Raw genomic sequence first — 10,507 nt, 5'->3', positions numbered from 1 at the left:
TTGTTGCCATTTTACAACCCCATATTCCACTCCCATTGGAGTGGTTAATTTTTAATCTGAGGTGTTATTTTGACGGTTATAGAAATGACACCCCATATACCACTCCCCATTTGAGATGTTATGTGTATTTTTTTATTTTTTTATTTTTCTAACTAAAAATTCTCATCTGGCGCTGCGTGCGCTACATGTACTGATAATTGTTCTATAACAGTACCCTTATACGAAGGGATGTTTAATTGTTATAAAATTTGATAATTGTGAAACACAATAAGTCAAAATATAAGTTAAAATGGCACACCATGAAAATGACAAAGTTTAGAGCCATTTGTATGCTTTCTGCCAATTTTCTTTAACCGAACAAATGTGAGCCATGCATCTGCGTCAGTCGAATCTAAACCGTTTGATTAAATGGGAAAGCACAATCCAAAAGTGGGCCCCACTTTGATGGAGTCAGCGGTGATCTTGGCCGCATCTTCGTAAGATTGCAATTCATATATTATATAAAATATGATATATTAATATATTATTATTATTACTGTAAAATAAAAATAAAAATAAATTTCATAATATATTTAAATAAATTCAAGAAAAAATTAAAAATTTTGATTATGTCTCTAACCTATTCACAAAAACTAATTTTTAAATTTAAAACACGTTTTTAATATTTTTTTAATATTATAAAATGGACTTAAAATATTTTTAAAATTATAAAAATGGTTTAAAAAAATATATTTTTTTGTGTTTCTCCACCTTTAAATATAATAATTTTGTCGATCATTTTAAGATAAATAAAATATTATTATTTTTTAATATTATATAATTAATATTAAAAATGTATTAATTAAATACAAGAGATTTTGATGGCGTTGACAGGAGCAGGCACAAAGGGGATGGCACGTGCCAAGCAGAGTCCTTCTGCCACTGCTGTGCTGTCGTCTCATCTCATCAGCCAAACCCACTCACGGGTGAGCCTCTGCAATTTTGGATCTTTTCCATTTTATTATTATTATTATTATTATTTTTGTTGTCTTCTGGTGCCCATTTCCCTGCTTAATAATTGGGTTTCGATTTCGATTTTTTATATTTTATTTTAATAATTGGGTATGAGTATTTTTCATTTAGTTAATTTGGTTTAATTTTGATTTTTCATATATGCATAAAATAATTTATTTTAGTTTTAAAACTATTATTATTTTACAAATATATAAATAAAATTTGATCTCAATGCCATTTGGAGCACTCTTTCAAAGAACAAATGATTCGGCCGGGGAATAATTATATTTGACTATTCCTTTAGTTAAATGATTATAGATGGGGGAGCAATTATTTAAAAAGAATTAATTACAAAAATTAATAATAAAATTAAAAAAACAAATCAACTATTCTATCGCCACTCTTATTATTATTATCATTATTATTATTATGGTTTAACCAATTAATTTTAAGATAAAAAATATTTATTTAAATTAACATGAGCTAATTTAAATAAGGGATAATCACACAAATATATATAAGAGATAGTGTGGATGAAGAGGATTATGCATGTGATAGAACAAATAATTCAAATTTTGAGTATATTTATGTTTAATTTAAGTTTTAATTGAAAAAAGAAAGAAGGAAGAAGAAGAATGTGATCGAGAAAGTTAGGAAAAGTTTCAAAGATTCAAGTTCGGTGATTACGGATTTAATTTGATGGTGCTAATTTTTTGCATTTTTTGTGTGAATACGATGAAAGATTATGTTTGTGTTAGTTTGTTTTATGGTTGTTTTTAGTTTTTTTTTTTATTCTTGGTCAAGAATATGCCATAGCATAAGTTATTAATGCTTTGTGATTTTTTCTTTTAATATACACTTATTTACAAAAACTAGTTTTTAATAAAATTATAAGAATTATTTCTAAATCTCAAACCCTAAACACTAAAATTTAAACTGATATAAAACAATTATCTTATCCCGATTAAACCCTTTTAACAACTCCAAAATAATATTTGAGACTCGTATATTACTAACAATTACTTATAAATCTCAAAACCTAAACAATAAACCTTAAACTGATATAAAATAACTATCTTGCCATAATGAAACCTTTTAGCAACTCCAAAATGACATTTAACACTCATGTGCTATTTTTTTGGATTTATTTCAAAGTCTCTAAGACTACAGTTTAAGTTTTAATATTTTTTCATTTTAATCCCCATGTAGTGTAAACATAATCCACTTAGTTACAATATCTTATTTCACAATTTTTTTAAAAAAATTAATAAAAGCGGATATTATATTAAAATGGTGACTTTTTAATTATTATTTTGAATAATAATTGTGTATAATAATTTGATTAAATTTGACAGTCTGGTCTGGCCAGGAATTACATGTGGGTATGCTTTGTCATCATGGCTTCGACCGAAAACAAGGGTGGATTGGTGAGGTAGACTGAAAGTTCATTGTATGCGAGTTACACTGTAGATATACTCCTCCTCCTCCCACAAGTCACAACAAGGTGGGAAAAATAGTAATCTGGTACTGGTAGGTGACTAGTCAAATCTTAATATAATCAAACCTTCTTAGGATCCCCTCTCCTCTCTCTTCATAACCTGTCTGTTATCTTCTCTCACGGATTGTTGCATGGCACAACACCAACAAAAACAACAGTTCAAATCAATGAAAAGTTGAAACCCAGAAACCCACGATTCAATTTCATCATTCATCAATGTCTGTGTGAGGAAGAAGAGGAAGAAGATGATGCCTAGCTTTGAGACTTGAAAGTTTAAGCTTGAAACTACTGTTGTTTGTTTGTTGTTGTCGTTGTTGTTGTTGTTGTTGCTGCTGCTGCTGTTGTTGTTGCCTTTTCGTCTCTTAGTCTGGCCTCCAATGGCTGCCTCCACCGCAGCTTTAGTACTCTTTCTGTCTTTGACATTCTCGTCAGTCTTCGTTCTCAGCTCCTCTGGTTTGTCTGAATCGGATATTCTTCTTGCATTCAAGGACTCCATTGATGACCCATTGAACTATCTTTCAAGCTGGTCTGGAACTCAGAGAACCCATTACTGTAACTGGACTGGAGTGAGCTGCTCAGCTTCACTTTCAGTTTCCTCTCTGACCCTCCGTGGCCTGAATCTCTCCGGAGAGATTTCGTCGTCCATTTGCGAGCTTCCCAATCTCGCTACCCTCGACCTCGCCGGAAACCTCTTCAACAAGCCGATTCCGCTCCATCTCTCCGCCAGCTGTGGCTCTCTGGAAGTTTTTAATGTCAGCAACAATCTTATCTGGGGAACAATCCCGGACCAGATTTCCCAGTTCGGCTCTCTGAAAGTTCTCGATCTCAGCAACAACCATGTCGAAGGGAAGATTCCAGAAGGCATTGGGTCGTTGAAGAAGCTCCAAGTTCTCAACTTGGCCAACAACTTGCTCTCCAGCAATCTTCCTCTGGTTTTCGGTAACTTCACCGAGCTTTTAACGCTGGATTTGTCTCAAAATCCTTTCCTGGTCAGTGAGATTCCGGCCGATATCGGGCGGCTGAATAAGCTTCGAAATCTTCGTTTACAAAACTCTGGCTTCAACGGCTCAATCCCTGAATCTTTTCTGGGTTTAGTTAGCTTGGAGATTTTGGACCTTTCCCAGAACAATCTCACCGGCCAAATACCTCTGAAACTTGGATTTTCTCTGGGAAAGTTGGTTTCTTTCGACGTCTCTCAGAACAAACTTTCCGGGCCCTTTCCGAGCGGGATTTGTAATGCCAAAGCCCTGAGAAACCTCGCTCTCCCCACGAATTTCTTCAATGGCGCCATACCCGGAAACTCCATGGATGAATGCTTGAGTCTCGAGAGGTTTCAGGTTCAGAACAATGCGTTTTCCGGGGATTTCCCAAATGGGTTGTGGTCTTTGCCCAAGATCAGGCTCGTCCGGGCGGAAAACAATCAGTTCTCCGGCGAGATACCGGATTCAATCTCCATGGCCGGTCAGTTGGAGCAAGTTCAGATCGATAACAACAGCTTTACTGGTAATATTCCCCAGGGTTTTGGAATGGTTAAGAGCTTGTATAGGTTCTCTGCTTCTCTTAATAACTTCCATGGCCAAATCCCTCCTAATTTTTGTGATTCCCCTGTTATGAGCATCATCAATCTGTCCCACAATTCTCTTTCCGGCCCCATTCCGGAGCTGAGAAAATGCAGGAAATTAGTCTCATTGTCTCTGGCTGACAACAGCCTAAAGGGGGAAATTCCCCCATCACTTGCTGAATTGCCAGTGCTTACTTACCTCGATCTCTCGGACAATAATCTCACCGGTCCAATCCCGCTGGAGCTTCAGAACCTGAAGCTAGCCCTCTTCAATGTGTCCTTCAACCAGCTGTCAGGCATCGTTCCATCGTCCCTCATTTCTGGCCTTCCGGCCTCCTATCTGCAGGGAAATCCCGGCCTTTGTGGGCCGGGGCTTCCCGATCGGTGCAGTGATGGCAAGCCAAGTCCTAAAATGTCTGGGATATCGAAACTGGCATGTGCCCTCATCTCTGTAGGCTTATCTGTTGGAATACTGATTCTTGCTGTTGGGTTCTATGTGATTCGATTTCGATCCTCCAAGCCAGGATCAAAACCCCGCACTTGGCGCTCGGTCTTCTTTTACCCTCTTAGGATCACTGAGCACGACTTGGTGACCGCCATGGATGAGAAGACAGCTGCTGGAAGCAGGGGAGTCTTAGGTAGAGTCCACATTGTAGCCCTGCCAAGTGGTGAACTTGTTGCTGTGAAGAAGATAGTTAACTTTGGAAGCCAATCTTCCAAAGTTCTCAAGGCTGAGATCAAGACACTGGCCAAGATCAGGCACAAGAATGTGGCTAAAATTCTGGGCTTCTGCCATTCTGACGACGCTATATTTCTGATTTACGAGTACTTACAGAAGGGAAGCCTCGGGGACTTGATCAACAGGCCGGATTTTAGGCTGCCATGGAGTGCTAGATTGAGGATTGCCATTGGAATTGCTCAGGGATTAGCTTACCTTCACAAGGATTATGTCCCTCACATACTGCACCGGAATATCAAATCGACCAATATTGTTTTGGATGCAGATTTGGAGGCTAAACTCACAGATTTTGCTCTTGATCGGATCGTGGGTGAAGCTGCATTTCAGTCTTCGTTGGCATCAGAACCTGGTGTGTCCTGTTATATGGCTCCAGGTATAGGCTTTGCCCTTTAATTTTCTCCCGAATTAACTTGAAATTTGCTTCACATTGCTCTCAACTGGTTACTAATATGGGAATGAAACTTGCTTGACAATGTTAGTCGAACCTACTCCACCTTAACATTTTAGTAATCAAAGCTAACTTTGAACCCGATATGGTCATAGATAGAGATGATCGCCAAGCTAGAAAGACTTCATATAGTTGACGTGCTGCTGTTGTGACTACTCATGGCTAGCTTTAGATTCGACACATAACTAACCAACGTTGGCTATAGTTCAAGTTCTCATAGGCTACCTTTCACTTTCACTGTACCGTCAAATCTCTTCATTTTGATCTCTACTTTGGGGTCCCACTCGATCAAAAGCCAAAAATAGGGACTATTGTGGAGCCCTATATAGTGAAATTAAGGTTTGATATTTCTCAATATTGCTTTCATGCAGAATGCGGATACTGTAAAAAGGCCAGCGAGCAAATGGACACGTACAGCTTCGGCATGGTGCTGCTGGAGCTAGTGACCGGCCGGCCGGCAGAGCGGGCAGAATCAGAGGGAGAGCCCCTTGATCTGGTCAAATGGGTACGCCGGAAAATCAACTTATCAAACGGGGCATTCCAGGTTCTTGACAACAAGATATCAAACTCCTCTCAACAAGAGATGCTGGCAGCTCTCAACCTGGCCCTCCGCTGCACGTCCGTGATGCCGGAGAAGCGGCCACCGATGCCTGAAGTCGTCAGGGCGCTTCAGGTCCTCGACTCCAGAACCGGTCATCTTCCAAACATGGAGTATTCTGCCTCTGATGAGGCCTCAGTTCCAGTCTGAGAACTCTCTTAATTTCAGTGTTGCTCTACTTGAAGCTTCTGTAAATGCAAACTTTGATTCCAAATGGGTTCTTTTTGGGGTAAACCTTTTTGTTTGAGAATGGCCTCTTTCTTGCTGGGAAGAAGGTGGGATTGGGAAGGATGAAGCATATGTTTGGAAATGTTTTTGTTGTTTCCTTACTGTGATCTGTTTGGGGATTTGACAGGAAGAGAACAAAACCAAGTTTTTGCCAGTTTGTTCTGCTACATTTTCACTGTCCAAAGTTGAAAATACACATGAGTTTGGTTATGCAATTGTATCAGCCATGAAAGAGGCTTTTAGCCTCAAATTTGCATGGAGCTTGGTGTTTGGGAAGTGGGAAAATATAAAATCATGTTTTCATATGCTTTCTTATATTATGTTAAGTAAGGAGACTATACGTGAAAACTCCTTGATTAGATAATTTTATATTTTGAAAAACTCAACCGATAAAGTTTCAGAACACTAAAACCTCATCACTTGTTGGGTTTTAGCTATGAATTAGATCTTCACTGATGAGCGCTACCACCAAAAACAAAAAAAAAAAAAAAAAAAAAAAAAAGCCACAAAAAAAAACCTCTTTACCATCAAAATGATGTAAGACAGGCCAATCTTTTTCTCCTCTATCCCTACCTTTCTCACTTTGTTGGTGAAACTTTATAGGACCTTTTCGTGATGCTAATGGAGCCATGCAATAGTCCATTGTAAGTTTTTTTTTTTTTTTTTTTCAATATTTATATGCTAGGTTACACCAAATTGAAAACAAAAAATAATACGATAAAAAAATAAAAAATAATATTTTTTTAAAAAATAGGAAACATATATATGTGGGGGAAACACAAAAATTAAAAAAAATTAAAAATATTTTTTATATAAAAAATTATAAAAAAATGTCATTCAATCTAGAAATAAATATAAATTTCATAATGTATTCAAACAAAATTTTAAAAAAATTAAAAATTTTGAGTTAGAGAATGAAAAATTCTAACTTCGAAACATATTTTTGATATTTTTTTTAATATTACGAAATAGCTTGAAATGTTTTTAAAATTATAAAAACAGTTTGAAAATATTTTTTGATGTTCTAGAAACGAAAACATCTATGTGCATCATCGCTTTTATATATATTAAAAATTATAATAAAAATTTTACTTTATTTTTTCCTAGTGATTAAAATATTGTAGTTTCTTTTATATGTATATATTATATCCGGAAATGAAGATGTTGTTTGTTCACAAAAACAATGTAAGCTATGAAATAATTAGAACTATGCCTTCGATGTCAACTTGTCGTTGTAGTATAGTGGTGAGTATTCCCGCCTGTCACGCGGGTGACCCGGGTTCGATCCCCGGCAACGGCGATATTCTTTTTTGTCTCTCAGAATCCACTCCTCCGAAGTGGCTTCAATGGCGGAATCAGAGGAAGAGAAATCGGACGGTCTTGGTGCTCACATCTATCTGAAATATCAATTAATTTGTCCTCTAGCAGGTGAGGGATTCACGGAAGCCTTGTTTGTTCAAACAATGGCACCTCTTACTTCACGGATATTCCTATTGTTTCCGAAATTCCCCAATTTTGGTGGGTTTCCCTTTGTTTCCTCTCATCAGCAGCGGTCGCCCTCTCGGTAGTGAAGGATCCCTGGCTTTTGGTCTGCATCTTCCTCGTCTTCGATGAGTTCATGGCCTACTTATCTGGTGGCAGGTTGCTATGTGGGTTGCAGCGGTGGTAATCTCCTTCTTCCTCAGTAGCAGCAGCATCACCTCTGTTTATTTAGTCTTAAGAATATGACTTTGTTCTGCCATGCCCTTCTTTTTGGTTCTATAAATCTACTCTAAATTTCTGTACCACAGATGTTTGATCAGTAACATATAGGAATAGTTTTTGAACGGAGCATAACGGGTCCAAACACAAGTTACAATTTAAATATTGGGTTGGTTATGAACCGGTGAGATATCTTGTTGAATTATTAACTACAATCTCGTCTAAAAACTTAAGTTGATATATGGTAAGATAATTTTATTTTTTATATTATTATTTTTACTCGTAACAAATATAAATGTAATCAAGAACTCAATAGTGGTGGGCTTGATGGAAGCTTACTATAGAGGAATGTGAGAGTTTTTGGCTGGTTGGCATGAATGTAAAAAATTGAATCGAGTTGAAATATTCAGTTCGGTTCAGTTCAGTTTTCAATACGGGTCGGTTTGGTTTGTTTTGGTTCGATGTTTGGGAAAACCAAGGAGTTTTGTTTGGTTTTGGATATGGATGTTCCTGAAATGAAAATGGAATCGAAGTCAAAAGAACTGAACCAAACCTGAACCCCTCCATTATTCGTCATTTGTTTTTCATCTGAATTTTCTGATAGCGTTTTCAATTGGTACAGGCAATCAACCACTCTGATAGCATTAAGCTTATTTGATTTGCTATTTTCAGATTCAACTACTAATTAGCAAAATTACTGTTTCATGCAGGAGCTAGGAGACATGATCAGATACGAAGAGAGAGAGAAAGAGAGAGAGAGAGAGCAGAGAAGTTCCTTTAATTTGATGGAAGAATGGGTTATCGAATGGGTTATCTCCTTTCTCCATCTTCCATTTCAAAGTACAGTTCTTCTGTTTCTTGAATAATTTCTTTAGCGTGAAACTGAGTTTTCACTGTCTTTTATAGATAGTTGATTTGCTTCATTTTGTTGATGGCTTTCAGATTTTTAAGGGTTTTGATGTTGAGCTAATCTGAAGAAATTCTCATTTCTCCCTCCAAGGTGTGCTGCACTTGAGTTTGATTTGTTGTTCTAACATTTCTTTTCTTGAAAAAGTATGGTAATGTATCTGAAACTTTGATTTCAACATCAATTTTGCTTTCAAGAGGTAAATCTTAATATATATTTAGATGGTGATGTATTGGATCCTTTTATGTACATTGTTTTAACGATTGATGTGATGCTGTGTGAAGGGGGATGAGGTGGGAGATTCTTAATAAACCTTTTATAAAAAGTTCATGCCCTCGTAAGAATGTTCATTGATTTCGTTTGTTTAGTTTAGAATTTCAATTTTGATTTATATGTTGTATGATCAAAGTGGTTTCCTCCCCTCCTGATCGCCGCAGATTGATTCACCTCTTTCTCCCTCATCTCCTTCTGATCAATTCCTCATTCCATCCTGTTCCTTCCACCTGTCTGTCTACTTTGACACAGGCTCACAGATCACCTTTATCCAAGCCCCCTAGCTTGCCTTCACCTCTTCTCCCTGCCCCTGATCAAGCCCCTTCCAACCTCACCTCTGATCACCTTTGTTATACTTCGCCTTGCTTCTGGTCAAGAACCTCTCTTCTTGTCTCTAGTAACCGTTGGAAAGTTGGCATCTGTTCGAGATCTTCTGCCCTGTATACTGATATGTCATCTAGATTTTCTTAGCTTTGGTTTAGATCTGGTGATTTGGCCATGGGATCCAGGGATAGATCTAGTGATTTGGCTCCTGTTATCGAAACCTGACTATGACAACACTACATTTGAAAGTGATTCCAAAAAGATGGTTTGGCATAGGAAAGTAATGTAGTCGAATTACTGGAAATGCTTCTGAAAATGGCGTTATATCGCTGAGAAATCCTTGCAAACGTCAACTGGATGATGATTATTCATTGCTCAAAGTACTGAAGATGGGAATTCGATATTGTAATAGGCTCAAAACAAATCCCCGGAAACAGCTGAACAATACCAACTCAACCAGTTCTTGCAAGTTTAACATCCACATTTCTCCTTTTCAATTTAGATTTGTGTATCTTTTCCTATTGAATTGCTAAGAAATCTTTATGATCAGTCCTTTTGGGGTAGGGGGTGAGCACTTTGCTTCCATACCACAGCACCAAGCATTCAGTTCTCAGCCTTGGCCAACCTTGGAATCAACAGGCATATTTCTTTTCTTTTTGCTATTACAATAGGTGATTTTTAAATACATTTCTTTTTTGAAATATGCAGGAATTATTCAAACATAGTTAAAGGAAAAATAGGTTATCATTTTAATTCGATGGTTAACATGGTTTTATGTCATTTCATGTTTTTTGTTTTCACTTTCAATTAGTTATCTTTTAATTTCTCTCATGGTTTTGATTTTTTCTTTTGGGCCACTTTATGTAGTTCTTTTCTTCATGGTTTTGAAAGCAAAATGTTTTTGCAACAATTTCTTTGTTTGTGTCTTTCTTGATATGACAGCTTGTGGATTTGAAAGAAAGAGGAACCTGCTGGGGTTACAAGAGGTCTTGACGCAAGGAGTCTTCTTCAACGGATAAGGTAGCATGTTTCGATTGACTCTTAATTCAGTATTCATTCACAAATTGAAAGCTAGAATTCACTGAACTTCTCTTGTCGCAGGCATCAAAATCTGAAGATGAACTTCCATTTCTAGGTAAGCTCTTTACTGATCAAGTATTTCTTTAGTTCTTGTGAAGTAGTAATTGAATAGTCTGGTTCATTGCATTCCTTTACATTTTATCTCATGAAACCATCA

At 36.9% G+C, this 10,507-nt stretch overlaps 1 protein-coding gene and 1 non-coding gene across 2 annotated transcripts; both read left to right on the top strand.

Annotated features, from left to right (window-relative positions):
• The first annotated feature begins 2,493 nt into the window (after positions 1-2,493).
• Positions 2,494-6,346, top strand: LOC127789261 (probably inactive leucine-rich repeat receptor-like protein kinase At5g06940). Its single transcript, XM_052318123.1, has 2 exons — positions 2,494-5,164; positions 5,611-6,346. Exons 1-2 carry the CDS (start codon positions 2,869-2,871, stop codon positions 5,985-5,987), a joined length of 2,673 nt encoding a protein of 890 aa, XP_052174083.1. The 5' UTR covers positions 2,494-2,868; the 3' UTR covers positions 5,988-6,346.
• A 947-nt stretch (positions 6,347-7,293) lies between these two features.
• On the top strand, positions 7,294-7,365 carry TRNAD-GUC (transfer RNA aspartic acid (anticodon GUC)). The gene has a single exon. It is a non-coding gene; the product is annotated as a tRNA-Asp (tRNA).
• Positions 7,366-10,507: the final 3,142 nt, after the last annotated feature.

This window comes from Diospyros lotus, chromosome 13 (genome assembly GCF_014633365.1).
Source record: "Diospyros lotus cultivar Yz01 chromosome 13, ASM1463336v1, whole genome shotgun sequence".
NCBI classification, from domain to species: Eukaryota; Viridiplantae; Streptophyta; class Magnoliopsida; order Ericales; family Ebenaceae; genus Diospyros; species Diospyros lotus.
This window is presented reverse-complemented; position numbering and strand designations above follow the sequence as displayed.